This window comes from Thunnus maccoyii, chromosome 7, assembly GCF_910596095.1.
Source record: "Thunnus maccoyii chromosome 7, fThuMac1.1, whole genome shotgun sequence".
Lineage (NCBI taxonomy): Eukaryota > Metazoa > Chordata > Actinopteri > Scombriformes > Scombridae > Thunnus > Thunnus maccoyii.
Window position 1 is genome coordinate 23,999,913 of NC_056539.1, and position 16,821 is coordinate 24,016,733.

The following is a 16,821-nucleotide window of genomic DNA, read 5'->3' on the forward strand; positions in this document are numbered from 1 at the left end:
ATACGACAATTATTGGGAAATTCGCCGGCCTCTCTCAGCCTTATAAAAGCAGCTGGAGTCAAACCTTCAGCAGGATTTAGACAGAGGCTCAACCAAGGTAGGTACATTTTATTTCCTGTCTTGTATTTGTCTCAGGAGTTTCAGCCACGGACGTTAATACACACATACAACTGGAATCTGATTTATTCATTCTTTGTGTGTCTTACGTTCAATTTCAGGTGTTCAGGAAGATGTCTTCCACTGTACTGTGTTCTGTTGTTTTTCTGGCTTGTGCCTTGACTCTTAGTGCTGCTCAGAGTGAGTATTTGTGACACATTTCTATTACACAGAGAAATATTTAACTGAAATATATTCCTCAGCGCCAGACTTTTAGATCCATGCAGGTGCAAAACAAGATGTTTTTAAGGATGATGTATCATGTGTTTGCTGTGCTTGTACTCATTCATGTTTACTATGTTAACAATTATTTACCAGAGGGGTAACCTCTGTCAACGTGACTTCTAAAGCACTGATACCATCTGATTTTCCGCAATGTATTTCCCTCTCTAATATTTTTTACTGAGTTTCCATGTGGTCTTTCTCGTAAACAGCAAGCTGCAAAGGACGATGTGGTGGCGAGTACTACAGGGGTTACACTTGTCAGTGTGACTATACCTGCCTGAGTTATGGAGAATGCTGCAAAGATTATGAATCAAAATGCACCACAAGTGAGACTTTTTCTCTCCTAATGTTTTTACAACTTTATTTAATATTTACTCTGTAGATCTCAACCTACAACACTGATATGCAAACATTTGGAATCACTGATAACACATTTTTACATCACTAATCAAAAGTGTTTTTCATATTGTGTCTTATTTCTTACACACCAGTGAAGTTGTCATTGATTTTCAAGTTCACATTGATTTTTCAAACAATCTCTATCCCCTCAGAGAGCAGCTTTACATATTCTGTACACTGTTGCCTAAATGTTCTTCATGAATAACAAAGTAATTGTAAAGTAATTAAATCTCTGAGCTTATTGTTCACGTTTGTTGTGCCACAGCAAACTCGTGTAAAGGTCGGTGTGGAGAAACCTTCAAGAGAGGCCGGCTGTGTAACTGTGACCCTGATTGCTTCAAGTACAATCAGTGTTGTTCAGATTTCAAGACTCACTGTGATGCAGAAGGCAAGTTTTCTCCAACACATTCAGCATGATTATGTGTGTGTCTCTGTGAAATTTTCTGCATGTTAACAACCACAGATTACCTTCACAGTTTATTACGCAGTGGTATCTTCATGATACTTGCTATCCTGATGAAGGTAAAAGTTAAAGGAAAAAAAAGTTAAAGGTGGTCATACATCTTGATGTAGTGTTTTAATGTATATCATTTGATACATGACCATTAAATGTATTAGTGGTTGTATGAGTGAAAGCATGGCTGCATGTTAAAATCAGCCCTCACCTTTCCTGGCTGCATCATTATGTAAGAATTATAATTACCGCAATCTGAGATTAGTATACTTGCATGAACAACAAGCTAAAAGTACCAGAACAAGATGCTAGAAATATTCGTATCAAATGTCAAACAGCCTGCATGTCCACCAGCATGTGGAGTAGCATGCAATGCATGCAGTAATCTGCACTGAAGCATTGGGATATGTTTGACAATATTTTCTGTCTTCATAATTACCACAGAAGAAATCAATGGAGCAGCCAATGTAGCAGCACCATGCAATAATGTAAAAGATAACAAACCCAAAGGTATATTTGTCTTGGCAAGATGTTTGATTTTTCTTTACTAAATTTTCAGTCATTTAGGATGTAAAATGTTTTTCTTTTTATGGTTAGCCCTCTAACCTTTATTCATGAATATTCTCACAGAGCCAACTCTGAATGAAGCAACGGAGGACCCATTAAGCAATGGAGACAACACAGGTGACTATACTTTTTGAAATGTACTCAAGGAAGCTACACAAAAATATATTTTACATGTCTTAAAGAAACTCCAACTTTATTCCAGTAACAGAAACTGATGCTCTCTGAACTGTACTCAAACAAATTTGTTTGAAATAACTTAAATGATTATTATGAACTGAACTCAATTCATTTAATAAGGCATATGTCAGGAAGAAGGCAGGAAGATGTTTATGGTTGAGTGCCACACTTGTGGCTCTGTGGTTTGTTCGGAGACCAAGTCTCACCAGAACAAGCCAAGAGCACAAGCCTCACTGGCCAACAGAAACACAAGGAAGCAGTGTTGTGAGGAGTGTGGGAGGGTATCGGGCACAGGTTCAGTCACAAGATGTGGCCAAGAAAAGAAGAAAAAGAACATTTTCTTGGAGGTTTTAATTCAGGAGTTGGCTTGGAGCAAATTTGTGGGTGGAGATACTTTTGCATCCTTGTTACTTCTCTCTCAAGAAGAAGACATTTTGTAACGTTTCTGTCTGGGATGTCACCGTCTGAGTGATGTGCATGCTAAAGTAAAGTAATGCCGAGAAAATATTATGTACATTTTAAAGAAATACAGTAGTTTGGGGTAAAATGTCTGTCTATATCACATTCATTGATTTTGTCTTATTTTCCCACAGATGACGATTTAATTCCACAGGCCAATCCGTCATCATCTCCACAAGATGATCCCAGTGATGGTGAGCGATGATGTGTACGGATAATAAATCTATCTAAGCTCTCCCCTGGTAAAGTTTTATGAGTGTGACATCCACACCTTTTCTCACTTGTCAAATTCCTGTAGATATATCCAGCCAGATACTTCCCAATGATGAATTTTCCAACAATGGACCAGAGGATTCGAAGGCAAGTCCTACCCCAGAGAGCACCAGCGACAACGGATCCCCTCCAGCTGACCTGCTGGATCAAATTACTACTGAACCCACGCTGCATAAAGACAACCCAGAGTTGAGCACAGAGACAGTTACAGTCCTCTCTCAGACACAGACGACTCCTTCAGATAACGAACCAACAAAGGCCGATACTGACTCCCCCAATGAGAGCACAGGTATGTGATATCTGGGATGAGCTTCAAGGCTCCTTGCCATAAATTCTCCAAGTTTCTGGAGCTCTATTTTTCAGTGGTGACAGTGAAAGCCTTAGTGTATAATTCACATCATTTTCATTATCATCAAACCATTCAACGACCCCTCGAGCTCTACATGGAAGCATCTGCATTTGTCATGTTTCGCCACCCATTTATTCATGTTTTTCCTCTATTTTGTCACCCCTCTGTATATGCTGTCATTAATTAAATAATTTTTCAACTTGTTTCACACTCGAGCAGTGGTGGAAGAAATATTGAGATCGTTTAAGTTAAAGTAGCTATACCATCCTGCAAAAATACTCTGTTACACTAAAAAGTCCTCCATTCAAAATTTTACTCATGTAAATATTCTAGATGCAAAATGTACTTAAAGTATCAAAAGTACTCATGCAGACTGAAGGGCCTCTTTCACAGTGATAAATTATAATATATAAAATATATTATATCATTGGACAATTATCACTGATGCATTAATATCTAAGTGGTTGGATAGTGAAATGAATAAAAAAAATATCTCATTTTAGTTGATTATATGTTATGTGAGTAAAATCTTAATCTACAAAGAAATTAGTAAATAGCTGTGAAATAAACGTGAGGTAAAAATTGAAAATGTTTCCCTTTGACATGTAGTGAAGTGAAAGTATAAAGCAGCATAAAATGGAAATACTTAAGTAAAGTACAAATACCTTAAAATTGTACTTAAGTACTGGTCTCATAATATTAATTTAAATCTAATAACACAGTTTATACTCATGTTTGTCCACTTCCAGATGTAAGTGATCCTGAGATGTCCACCACCTCACTGGACTCAGGGACAACTCTTTCTCCATCCTCCACAGCAGTTCAGCAGGTCTCCAGCCAGCCTGCTTCAACCTCAGTACCTGAAACAGAGCCCACAGCCAACACCCCAGAGCTGGAGACAGAAGAGCTGGCACAGAATGCAGATCCAACTGAAGCCTCCACCACCACCTCCAGCCCACCTGTAGCTTCAGTATCCACAGAACTCACCAAGGACTCCTCCACAGCCTCAGAAGACTCTCAGGTCACCACCACCTCTGCCTCTACAACGCTGGACCCAACACCCATCCCAGAGGCAACCACTTCAAACACAGAGCCAGACGTTACTGAGCACAACTCCGACGACGTCACAACAGGCCCTTCCTCTTCTCTGCCGGACGTTCAAGATCCTTCCACCGGTGTTTCTCCAGCAGCAGAGCTTGATTCCCTGACGACCCATGCTCCCTCACTCACAGATGCAGCAAAGAGTGACACGACAGATGATGTCACCACAGGAGAAACCACTGCTGATCCACCAATAGTCACCCCAGAACCAACTAAACCCCAACCATCAGAAGCCACCTCAAAACCTCAGGTCAAACCTGACCCACACAAGCCACTGCCAACTAAACCCACCTCCAAACCTGAGACTAAACCTCTGGATACTCTGAACACAGACAACCCTAGAGACTACCAAGGGGGTAAGAAATGTTTTTAGCGTTGGTCCAGATCCTCTGCACAACAACCATAGAATATAAATTGCCTCGAAAGATGATTTATGTGACTAAATAGGCTAAATTTCAGTGTGAGCAACTTAATTTCTTTCCTGTACGCTGTACTGAGATCTAATCTATTTTTCATGAGTGACTCTATTGCAAAGCTGAAGGCCACTAGTTTCTTGTACATATTCATTACTGTTTGCAGCCTGCTTTATGAGCTTTTTTTCATTATGCATCTGGGTGAAAAGAGCTTCCTTCAAAGTATAGCTACTTTATATTAAGTGACAGAGGTGGCTGTTTTCCCCATACTGTAAATGAATCAAGCTGTCCTTTGTAATTGGAAATAAAACTCAGAAACTGTAAAGAACAGAAAAAAGTTACAGTGCAGAAAAGGTCCCTGCAGGCCTTGGAATACAAAAATCACATTTAACACAGAGTAACCCCGTCTGTGATTGCATGGTTTCTTTGTTTTATTGCTTGTTTTCCTCATAAATGTGTCCCTTTTTTTTTTCCAGATGACAGCAATGATACAAACCTGTGTAGCGGGCGGCCAGTCGGTGCAGTCACCACACTGAAGAACGGCACAGTGGTGGTTTTTAGAGGTTGGTGGGCAAAAAATGTGTTTTACTTTTGCTCTTGAGTTTGACATTAGAAACTTTTTTCACATTCTGCTCAAGGTGGAAAAGTTTTTGTTCTGTGTTCACCTTAAATCTGAGTTTAGAGAGTATGTGTACATTACAAGTGTGATTTAGAAACCTGAGATCTCCAGACATCTACTGTCCATTAGTTAAACTTTTGAAACAGACAATATTTACATATTCATAGATTTAGTACTATTCAATTGAACTTCTCTGTGGAGAAACCATATCAGACAAAACAAATTATTATTCAAAGCAGATTAGTATTATTATTGTTAAACTTCAAACATGTGAAGAGGCTCTTAAAGTGATCTTGTCTGTAGGTGGACCAGTTTTATGAACTAATGTTGTTTCACAGGGCACTACTTCTGGTCTCTGGATAGAAACAAGGTGCCAGGTCCAGCCCGTGGCATCACACAAGTGTGGGGCGTCCCATCCCCCATTGACACTTCATTTACCCGTTGCAACTGCCAGGGCAAAACATACATTTTCAAGGTAAACGTCTCATCTGAACCAAGAAGTGCATTTGTCAAATCTGAGTTTGAGATAGCATGGGTGTGACCCTGTACACTATCAGGATGCATTCTTACTGTTAAAAACATCTTTATTTTACCTGAAACCATTTTACAAGTGCTGAACTAATCAATTTTAGTTCCCAGATGTTTAATGTTTTGGTTTGGTTTGCAGGGACCTCAGTACTGGAGATATGAAAATGATGTTTTGGACCCTGGTTATCCAAAAGCAATTCAAACAGGCTTTGATGGGCTTCGGGGCCACATCACAGCTGCTCTGTCTGTGCCTCAGTATCGAAGAAGGAGAGAGGCGGTCTACTTCTTCAAGAGAGGTGAGGAACTGCTGTTGTTGCATGTCTTCTAATGATAATTTATTCTTCATTACATAACTTTCTTTTTAGTTTCGTCATTGCTGTTGTGTTGTATTTTATCTTTTTGGCATGAACAAAGTTTAGATTTTTATTAGTTAAATCTGTATATCATAATGACGTTCTGATTGAATGGATTCTAAGACTTGACTCTTGATTGTTTCAGGGGGATCGGTCCAGAAATATTCATACCAGTTTGGTACCAGTCCAACATGTGGCAGGAAAGTCCAGCACATCACAGTTCACACAGTCCGCAACCGAGTGGCTCGACAAGCAGGTACCCCAATAATGAAAAAATATTACAAAACAAAAAATGCATCTTAACTTTGGTATATACTGTATATATATTTATTTTTCCCATTTCTGACAGCTTTGAGATCACATCCATGCAATGGTTGAAATGCACACTGTGTGTTATTGTGTAAATGTAACCGTGATGAGTGTACTGGGTGTTTGCTGAGCATTTCAACAGATAGGCTTGAACTCACATAAACATGCTTTATTTGAGTTACAACACATGTTGTTCTCTGAAAAAATGAGTCATGTGTTGTTGAGTTGAGAGGGGCAGCAAGGTCCAGCTTGTAAATAATTGACAAGTGGAAACAAACAGCCTGTGTGCTGTTTATGAGATTGTAACTGTTGAGTTGTGAGTTTGGACATAAAAATGTCAAAAACAAAATAACCACTTAAAATTTGTAAAAATAGCAAAGAATATTTTATTTATCATTTTAAACTGTTTTGTTTCTAGTGTCTCTCTTAGGGCCAACAATCAGCATCCAGCAATCCTGGAAAGGTTTCCCCTCCACCATCACAGCTGCTGTGTCCGTCCCGAGCACCAGAGAACCAGAGGGATACAAATACGTCGTCTTCTCTAGATGTAAGTTATTTATAAGATTTACCAGTTCTGGAGTTATATCTCTAATTAGAACAGATTTAGGGGCTGTTTTTTTTTTTTTTTTTTAAAAATGGATTTGTTTTCTTTAAAATATTATTTACAAGACTATTAGTTAAAGAAGAAACAAACACCTTGCCATATTTTGGATTAGCTCCCAACATATTGGTTTAAAAAAAGAAAAAGATCATGTAAAAATAGTCTTTAATTAGTTTAACATCTCCTCCATACTTAATCATTTATTCTCAAAAGAACATAACATCCCTCACTCTGTTATCCTCATTCACACAGTGTCTGAAACGCCTAACAAGGACCATGTGTGTCAGGGTGTGTCAGGGTGAGGTGGGGGATTAGGCAGATGTAAAGGTCACTAAGGGTGGCGTCCATTCACCTAAAGATCAAGTTTATTACGCAGTAACCAGACTAGAGTTTCCATTTCAATAATGATACCTGTAGTTTAAAACCATCAGTCAATGTCAGTTTACAGTCAATGTGTCTCATCAGGAAGGGTTTACTGTCTGGTCATGTACGTCATTCAAGAAACAGAATCTTTTGTAATCAGTTCAAGTTGGCGTCCGTAAAACTTGAACTCTTGGAGGAGGCGCTTGATTCTGTCGGTCACGCCATGTTCACCGACAATGGAAACTGGCAGTTGTATGGCTAAAAACGACATCCTACACATAACTTATGAATTAAAAAACTGTCTGTTCTGTTTCTTTTGCAGCCAAATCCTACAACGTTAGGATAGACGGTGAACGTCCTGTCGTCGCTCCCCCTAAAGCCAACACGTCACCTCAGAGCAACGAAGTCTTCAAATGCCCGAAGAAAGTCTGAACACCACAGACTGTTCTAAAGAAGTTGTCTTCCACATTCTTGTTTTTAAAGTTTAATACATTCTTCATAAAACACATCGCTTCAGCATAGACTGATCAGAAAAGGTACTTTCTAAGTACATTAAAAAAAAAACAATAGTCAAACAAAAGAAAAAACAGGCTTCAGAGCAATTGAACATTATCAAGACTGAATACAGAAACTGAACACTCAGATTGAAAAATGCATAATGTGGTTCTGTAGGGAATGACAAGCTCTGCAGTCATATTTGTCCAGTTTTAGTGCTTCATCTGGCGAATCGTCTCCCATGTACACCCCGAGAAGGAAATGCTTGACCTGTTGGAATAGAAAAGAGATTTTTAAGACAAAGTCCGCTATACTGATGTAAAAAATGATGTACAGTGGCTGTATAAAATGTGCAATATAATGAAAATATTGAAAGAATTAGTGTTTTCTGTTCTTTTTTTTTCAAAATTAAAACTGAACTATAATAAACAAATACTGTACTGTATGTATTAAATTATGATTGATGGTTAAAATGAAAAAAAAAGAGTTTTGTCGGGATTTGTGCGCACAATGTTACTGTTGGTCAAATGTTACTCAGCTTAAGATTCAGGATGATTTTTCAAGCAAGCAAACTTTTCGAATATATTATTGAAGAATAGCAATAGCTTAGTATTGAATGTTTTTTTGTGCAAGTCTGAAACTTTAAAGATGAAATCTGTATCTGTCTTTGTATTTGGTTTACAATAAAGATGGAAATGTTATTGCAAAAGTCTGTGTGAAAGCCTGCTCTCTCCTGCTTCTTGAATCAGACAAAAAAGCAGCACTGTCTGGGTTTATGTTGCTGATTGTGGTATGAACATGAAAACAGTGAAAAATGTCTTCACCTCCAACGCACTGATTAGATGAAACAGGTGTGACCCGACAACATTTCTCAATACCAAAGTCTAGAAAGCATCTCCACCCACACGATGTGTCAGTTATTAGTATTTCTCCTTTTCACCACAATCTTGTTTAAGGGTGACATTTTAACATCAAAATGTCTTTTTTTTTTTTGCCACAGCGTGAGCATGACTGCGGCAAAACATTTGCTAATTGCAGTCGCTCGCTCACTCAAGAACGCTGAGTGGACGATGTGTGAGAAAGCTGTGTCAACTTGTCTGCCTGATTGCACTGAGACTCAATTTTTCCAGAAAGGAAACATGTCTCTTTTATATTGATGCAGCTTTTTTACTCTGAGGAGGTTTTTTATTTTAGTTTACTGGTCATGGTCTACCCCCATTTCCTTTTACCACTATTCAATAGTGATTTTTGTACTACACGGAGTTGCTGAGTATTACTTTGTTCAGCTTCTCTTGCTTTCATTTGTGATATCACACAAGGTCGGGTTATTATAGTGAAAGATAACAATATGTTTGAAATTCTTTTACTGTATGCTTTTGTTGCAGAGAGACTTTGGTATCACTACTGAAGAGGAGAAGGGATCTTAATGTTTTTTTTATGCCTTTAATACACATTTTAAGCCATTTTACACAAATCTACCATTTTGTTGTATTGAGCAGGAAATGAGCAGTGAACTGTTGGACCTGTTTAGCCCAAATGACCAGTAATAGCTCTATAAACATTTGACTTTTGTGTGTGCTTTCAAATACGTTACCTCCTCTCTTCATGCGGCCACCGCCGCTCTCTGGCCAGCGCTGCAGCTGTCTGCTGGGTCCAGGTCTGGAGGGTTTAGGTGGAGCACTGCTAGTATCTAGAAAAACACCACAGCAGTCAGAACTGAACTTAAGATACATAAGAGAGGAATTACATGATAAAGATAGACATTTGCTGGCAGGAAGCTGCTCAGTCATGAGGCTACGCTCTACCTGCAGAGCTGGAGGAAGGCTCCTGGCTGGTGGAGGGGAGGTTGGCCTTGTCAGACGGCTGGCTTGGCTCCTCCATATCACCCTGAGACACCCCAGCATCCACTGACACTTCTGAACTGGGCCTGGAGGAAACATACCAACACATAAAGTACATGCTATCTGAACAAATTATGTAATCACGCAGTTTCAAAATCACCTGTAAAAACATGAAGGCAAGAAAATCCCAAGAGGCATTTTTTATAGTTCACTTTTTATATATAAAGTTTCTTCATTTGATTCTGCTATTGATATTAACGGTGGAAAAAGCAACACATTTAAAAGAAAAGGAAGAATTACATTTAAACTTGAACTTAAAACTACTGAACAGAAATACAGCATTCAGCAATAACACTGTAGTTCAAAGGGAGGGAGACGAGCACCGACTTTGACTAACTGAGGGGAGTGAGCCTCACCTATCAGTATCTGGCTCCAGGAAGACATCGTCTCTCTCCTCCCCTGTACTGGCTGCTCCTGGCACGACCAGGCTCGGTGTGGAGGTGCTCACCATGGGAACTGACTGGGAAGCGTGCTCCGCGGCATCTGACTGAACCACCTCTGAGAATACCGTTACTGGAAGAGAAGAAAACAAGATGCACTCATTGATGTTGTTGTAGCACCTGGTAGTCCTCCGAAATCTGAAAATCTCCTCCCAGCTCACTGTCAACTGTCAATGTTTATAAAGTGTGAACAGTGTTGAGTATTTTAATGAAAAGGCTAAACCAGACTGGATCTCTCCTCATCAGAGCGATAGACATACCTGGCGCTGACACTTGTAGCGGTGTGGTGGGAACGCTGCGTCCACCAGAGTCCTCTTCATGAGATGCTAGGAACAGGGGGCTTTCATACATCCCAAGACCTCAAGACATTCACAAGAATTGATTTGAAGTTAAAAAGAGAAGCTGAGAGAAACTTTAGAGAAACTATAGAACATATGGGTGGTGGTCTACCTCCTTGTGATGCAAGCTGTCCCAGGTCGGAGTGCGAGGAGGAGCTGGTCTGTGGCATGTCATCTGAAGCTCCAAACCGGAAGCGAGGGACACCAGCCACTTGTGGTGAACTGATAAATGAACAAAATACACTAAGAGTCATCCAGAGCCATAAGATAGCAGAATGATAGCAGGTCTAAGTATTTCTGGATCTCTGTTTATAAAAATATACATTCAAGACAGCGACACTATGAAAGTAAAATAAAACAAATAGACCATAAAGTAGAAGTCTGTATGAAAATTTGAATGTAATTTGAAAGAAAATGACAATGTATGCTTTATTTGTGGCTCAAAATGTAAAGTAAAAAATGTACAATGAAACAAAAACATTAAAAGAAGCCATCAACAAAGTACTAGTGCTGTCACTTTTTATTCGAAATTTCGTTTGAATGTGGGGAAAAATTAAATTTTTAAACTGTAATGACCTGTTTGAATTCAAAATGTACTGTCCATAAGAGCAACAGACCATTTGAAGCAGTTTGTCTTGTGATCCAGCAAATTAAAATTCATTATCAGCTTGACACATTGCATGCTCTTTGACCTATCAGTAAACTAAGTTAATAAATAAAAATAGGACGACAGTAGTGAGCAAAGCCGTGCTGATTGAATAATCATGACACCCAAGCATCTGAGGAGCAGTGCGGAAGTATTTTGGGGGCAACACCATACTGTAGGCGGCAAATTTACCAACAAAGACAAGTGAGGCAGCAGAGGCGTCAAATGAGTGGAGTAATGTCAACTCTCGACTGACACGGTACTATCTCAAGAAAGACACATAGTACAGTTGTATGAAACCACTCGGGAAAATATAAAGACTACTGAACGGTAAGACACTCTCTCTACAGATGGACATCGCTGGCCATGTATGCTTATGACAGTCACAGCAAATTGTATCTGACACATTACTGTATATGGGTTTTGTTCATATTAATTTGAATGTTGAACTTGACTGTTTGAAAAAGTGGCAGCCCAACAAAGTACAGAAGTAAAATCACTTGATCTCTTAAATAAACCCCAGAAACCTAAAGTTACACTAAAAACAAAGCCAAAAATGATGTTAGGTCAGTATTATCTGCAGTGTTACCAATGATTTTATTACTAATAAATCTGAAATTTGTGTGTGTGTGTGTGTGAGAGACTTACTGGATGGCCTGGTCAAAACCATCAGAGCGGTGTGGTACAACCAGAGTTGGAGTGCTGGGAACCATTCTGTCATCATCATCAAAGAAGTGCTGCTGCAGGCAGAGAGACGACAGAAAAGCGTTGGACGCAAACACAGGACTAAACATTTAACACTAACATTTATATAATTAAGGTAAATACAGTATATTTTTGGATTTTCTCCAATTGAACAGAGTGTTGACTTACAGCACTGCTGGGCATGCCAGGAGCAAGCTGAGGGACTCGACGAACAGGAATACACTGTGATATATAACAAAACTATTAAATATTGCTCTGTGCCAGTAAAAATATTAAGTTATGTTCTTTCTTTTTTATACTTTCATTATTGACGAATACAGATTGGTCACTCTATTCCTTCATACCTGAACCTGAGCAGGCGGTCCCAGTTCTGATGTCGGGGTGGGGTGAGTATTCAGGCGGGCGGGTAGCTGATGCGTTGGTCTCCGTGGTGACTGGGGCATGCGTGTACCAGAGCTTGTGATTGGTTGTTCTGTAGAGAAGACCTCCATCGCGCTGCCCTCGACTAAAACGGTAGCAGACACGACCAAATTAACGGAAGGATCTATTTTATTTGTGGTGAAATGAATAAATTGAATTACATTCCAGTATCTGAATGGTCTTCTAATAATGTGTCCCCAACCTGTTTAATGTACTCAAGATGCGTTTTACATTTAAGAGCTTCAGCTATAAAGCGCTACAGCATGAGCACAAGAACTTTCATGTGATTCATTTTCAAAGAAAAGCAACCATTATGTGCCCTTGTTAGAAATGACCTTTATTTTGGCTCACAGTTGGTCCACTCTTCCTTTCAGACAGACAACAACATATTACATCTTTCTCAGTCATCCTGAAGTCTCAGATAACTAAGTGGATGACGGGATAGTGTGTGAGCGCATGTGGAGAGTTTGAGGTGGATCTACGTATGTGCATTCGACATGCTTTCCTGGATCTTACAGCTGGGTGTCTGGGAATCTGCAGGCCTCTGGGTGGAGTCAGACGCCCCCAAACTCTCTTCTGTCTCTGTGCCCGGGTCTGTTACATCAGCCCCCTGAGAAAGGAAAGAACAAAAGGAAATAATAAAAGACGAGAGTCATAAGAGAAAAAGGAAAACCATGAGTAGAATTTCAAAATGTTAAAGAGGCCCAAAAGAAACAGGAAATAAGAAAAACAGGGAGAGTAAAGATGTGCAGTAAAGAGAATCAGCAGGGCAATACGGATGCCAAGATATACTGGCGGAGCACCACATACAGATTATGTTACATTTTCTCCCTGCATGGAACAAACATACTCTTTTTAAAAAGTTTAAAAATTCCAGTAAAAAAACACTTTTTCCATACATATTAGTTTAAAAAAGGTGAGAAACCTTCGTGAATCCAGCATTACCTGACAAACTTTATAAAAACACTGTAAATCAGGAAAAACACAAGTTATAACCAACAAAGACATGTTCTATATTTGATGTAAAATACTATTATTCAGAATATGGAAAATGCAGTTCCCAGCCAGAAGGCAGAAATAAGAGGTAAAAAAGGAGAAAACCGTTACATCATGAAGCCACAATGAACACATTAAATAGAAATAAGGCAACCAAACATGTTTGGTTTAAATTTGAGGTTTTAGTTAAATTGTAAGACTGACCACATAACTTGAGAGTGTCAGCATCATTTAATAAGTGATAGTCTCATAAATATGTTCAATCATAAGCAAAATAGGACAGCAACTATTACATACTAATGATTATTCTCATTAGCGATTAATCGGTTGATTATTTTCTCGATTAATTGATTAGTCATTTAGTCTATTAAATGTATAAAATGATAAAAAAAAATGTTGATGTTTCCCAAACACCAAGATGCAACCTAAAATATCTTCTTTTGTCCACAACCCAAAGATATTCACTGTCATAAGACAAACAAACAAAAAAAAACAGAAAACATTCACGTTTAAGAAGCTGGAACCAGAGAATTTGTGCATTTTCTTCTTAAAAAAAAAAAAGACAATTATCAAACTAATTGGCGTTTAATTTTCTGTTGATCGACTATTTGATCAGTCGATTAAACGCTGTAGCTCTAAAACATTTCGATTTTCCACCCAAGTTTACAGGATAAATAAAATTCTAGAAAATTTAAAGTAAACCCTTAGAAGTGTAACAAAAACTATGTATTTTACCTCTCCAATGTGCCTAAACGTTCTTGTAGAAAGAGGTGACACAGACAGAGTTCAGATTTTATTGCATGGTGTTAATCACCAGACACTGTGTCAGATGTTATGTGCCTTTTTCTTCTAACAACTGCCTTTAAAAAGTTGTAAAAATGTATTATTTAATGTCGAAACTACACACACACACAACACTGGGCGGTGGTTTGCAGACTCACCACATCAAACAACTTTCACACATGCAGATTACAAGTGAAAGACCGTTAAGTGTCCCTTTGCAGACACTGACTCATTCCACTGAACATGTAGAAAAAAGGTAAACAACTCGAGTCAACACATATGCGCCCACACCCACACACAGCTGGCACGCAGACAGAAAGTTACGACAGAGGGGTAAAAATGTGAGTGAGACCATGACACGAGACGTTGTGGAAAAACTGAGCGTGAGCTGGAAATGGGTGTGTAAATCTCTGACTGAAAGTGTGGGAAGGGTTAACTTATACTGGATATGATGGTTGCGTGGGTGTCGGAGCATAAAGCTGTGACGGAGCACGTCGTGTGTAATCGAACCTCCGTGTCGTCTCCCTCGTAAGCCTCGTTGCCGTCGCCGCTCCCTTCGTTACTGTCCTCCCCTTCTTCCCCCATCCCTCCGTCATCTTCCTCCTCGTCTTCTTCATCTTCCTCCTCTTCCTCTTCTTCCTCATCTTCCTCTTCCTCCTCCTCGTCGTAGTCCTACATTGAGCAGTGATCAAATTAGTTGGGAGGAAAACCGAGACAAATTTCCGCATTGATACATACTGTTTTTGAAAAAGTCTCTACCTGCTCTTCTTCCTCTTCATCCTCCTCTTCTTGGTCTTCCTCACTCTCCGTGTCCGTTACGATGATGATCACTTCTCGCTGTTGGTGGTCAGGGGTTTCACTTTGTGTCAAGGTAACCTCTTGGTCCATTGCGACAGACTGGGACGCTGTGCCTTCGTCTCCATCCTCCAGTGTTGGAAACTCCTCCGTCTGCAGGGCGAAACAATGATCGTCATGAACGACTTGCACTCTACTCAACACTTTTGGTCAATAATTGATAAAGAACTAATATCATCCATAAAAAAGCTGTGCTACATGTAGTACCAAAAAGTAATTACCAAATTAATTCTGCAACATTATTATTAACTACTCCTGCCTGTTACACTGTATTTACCAGACAGAATGATTTATAGCTCTAAGAGATTGCTTTATGGTACAAAACAAGTAATGGGCCATTATTCTTCCGTGAGACAAGTGATCAGCAAAATGCAAGAAGGGAAAAAGAAAATTGCTTATTTGAAGAGATAATCTTGGCCTTATTTGTGCTCTTTAATCATACCAAAGCATCTTAATGAGATACTGGGGAAGTTTAACACCTTAAAATAAAGAGATAATGGAAAATGTATTATTTATTTGTATTAGATAATATCTGACCTGGCTGGCTTCTGCACCGTCTTGACTGTCCGTTGGCACCATTCCCTCCGCCTCAGCACTGTCCTCAGCCAGCACCTCCTCCTGAGGAGAACACATGACACATTAAGAACTGTGCCGACAATTTTCAGATCATTAAAAAAACAATAAAAACACCTATTAGGATTTGTTTGTAACCCTGCTCCTCACCTCTGGACCCACTCTCTGGATAATGCGCAGCTTCTTAGGTATAGGAGCCCTGGAGGTATCCTCCTGGGAGGCCTCTGTGTCAGTGACCATGGTGGTGCTTTCCTCTTCTTCACGAGGTCTTTTGGACATGGAAGAGGTTCCTGGTGTTGCTGAAACTGGAAATAAGGGATGGGTATTGTTTAGACTTTTCCCTAATAGTGATGTTATAATGATACTTTTAAACCATACTTGATAGCTGAAAGAGCCACGTGTGCCTGCACTCATGCTCGTTATTGTTTAATTTGTAGCAGTAAGTACAGGAAATTACTTGAACGCATGTTTCCCCCAATCTGTTTGATACACATCCAAAAATGAGCATTTGTATTCACTTGGCAATACAGCATGTTTTTCCTTCTAAAGATTTGCAAAATAGTAGCAGTAGTGTGTTAAATCCAACATTATATGTTCATTATAATAAGCAATCTATTTTGAGGTACTAAGGGTATTTTACTAACTAACTCTTTATTTCTTTAAATACTTGTGTACTGTACCTCTTTATCTCTCAAAATATGACATCATAATAAAATTGCATTGCTCTTCCCCATAAACCTTTAGTCATCTCAACTTTCAAAGATATAGTTTCTCACCAGTCCCAAACACAGAGGAGGTGGAAGATGTTGACGGCCGTTCCACCTGCGAGCTGGGAGTCGCCTCGATTACCACAGGTGGTGGCTCCTGATTGGCCGGCTCTGCGTGGGTCACACTCTGTTGCTGCGTTGGCTGGACAAAAGCTGTGGCCTGCGTCTGGGTCTGCTGCACAGTCAGCATGGGGCTCGCTAAAGTGGTCTGGATGTTAGGGCTGGCGGAGCGCACCGAGCCGCTTGCACTACCATACACGGTCACATGCTCCACTGGTGGGCCGTCTGTAGACTGCATGGCTATAAAGGAAATACAGTCAGTGGAAAAGGGTTTCAGCTGATGAAGAGCAAATTAGAAATACTGTACCGTAGCAAAACCTCTTCACTGAACCACGAGCAGCATTATATAGCATCAAGATATATTTCAAGGAATCGTTCTTTGTCGACGTTGGAAGGGGGTTCAAGACTAAATCCTACATCTGGTCACTTGAGACTAATCTCTTGGGGTATTACTCTGTTGGCTGGTTTCCTACATTCATATCTAAAGCTTTGTTGT

General features: G+C 39.6%; 2 protein-coding genes across 4 annotated transcripts in view; one reads left to right on the forward strand and one right to left on the reverse strand.

Annotated features, from left to right (window-relative positions):
* prg4b (proteoglycan 4b) lies at window positions 1-7,966 on the forward strand. Of its 2 annotated transcripts, XM_042417639.1 has the most exons (15): window positions 1-97; window positions 219-297; window positions 591-707; window positions 1,046-1,168; window positions 1,679-1,744; window positions 1,865-1,918; window positions 2,572-2,631; window positions 2,736-2,999; window positions 3,809-4,516; window positions 5,050-5,136; window positions 5,531-5,667; window positions 5,860-6,016; window positions 6,219-6,329; window positions 6,801-6,929; window positions 7,669-7,966. In XM_042417639.1, the coding sequence occupies exons 2-15, from the start codon at window positions 231-233 to the stop codon at window positions 7,776-7,778; spliced, it is 2,190 nt and encodes a 729-aa protein (XP_042273573.1). In that variant the 5' UTR covers window positions 1-97; window positions 219-230; the 3' UTR covers window positions 7,779-7,966. The 2 variants fall into 2 exon arrangements, with proteins under 2 accessions (XP_042273573.1, XP_042273574.1); XM_042417640.1 differs by lacking the exon at window positions 1,679-1,744 and having other exon boundaries at window positions 2-97.
* Window positions 7,892-16,821, reverse strand: part of tprb (translocated promoter region b, nuclear basket protein) — a 25,392-nt gene continuing 16,462 nt past the window's right edge. The window contains exons 37-51 of one of the 2 annotated variants that reach the window (XM_042417618.1): window positions 16,275-16,565; window positions 15,649-15,803; window positions 15,463-15,543; window positions 14,830-15,018; window positions 14,581-14,742; window positions 12,808-12,901; window positions 12,216-12,376; window positions 12,040-12,093; window positions 11,815-11,903; window positions 10,633-10,742; window positions 10,443-10,541; window positions 10,099-10,255; window positions 9,647-9,768; window positions 9,436-9,531; window positions 7,892-8,111 (exon numbers count right to left, since the gene is read on the reverse strand). In XM_042417618.1, the coding sequence (XP_042273552.1) occupies window positions 8,062-8,111; window positions 9,436-9,531; window positions 9,647-9,768; window positions 10,099-10,255; window positions 10,443-10,541; window positions 10,633-10,742; window positions 11,815-11,903; window positions 12,040-12,093; window positions 12,216-12,376; window positions 12,808-12,901; window positions 14,581-14,742; window positions 14,830-15,018; window positions 15,463-15,543; window positions 15,649-15,803; window positions 16,275-16,565 (1,910 nt within the window). In that variant the 3' untranslated portion in view covers window positions 7,892-8,061. Of the gene's footprint in view, window positions 8,112-9,435; window positions 9,532-9,646; window positions 9,769-10,098; window positions 10,256-10,442; window positions 10,542-10,632; window positions 10,743-11,814; window positions 11,907-12,039; window positions 12,094-12,215; window positions 12,377-12,807; window positions 12,902-14,580; window positions 14,743-14,829; window positions 15,019-15,462; window positions 15,544-15,648; window positions 15,804-16,274; window positions 16,566-16,821 lie in introns of both variants that reach the window. The other variant, XM_042417617.1, reaches the window with a different exon arrangement.

Coding starts and splice junctions, on each gene's coding strand:
- prg4b (XM_042417639.1), top strand. CDS start 231: ATGTCTTCCACTGTACTGTGTTCTGTTGTTTTTCTGGCTTGTGCCTTG. Junction 1,919..2,571: donor AAGCAATGGAGACAACACAG/GTGACTATACTT, acceptor ATTTTCCCACAG/ATGACGATTTAATTCCACAG. Junction 2,632..2,735: donor ACAAGATGATCCCAGTGATG/GTGAGCGATGAT, acceptor AAATTCCTGTAG/ATATATCCAGCCAGATACTT.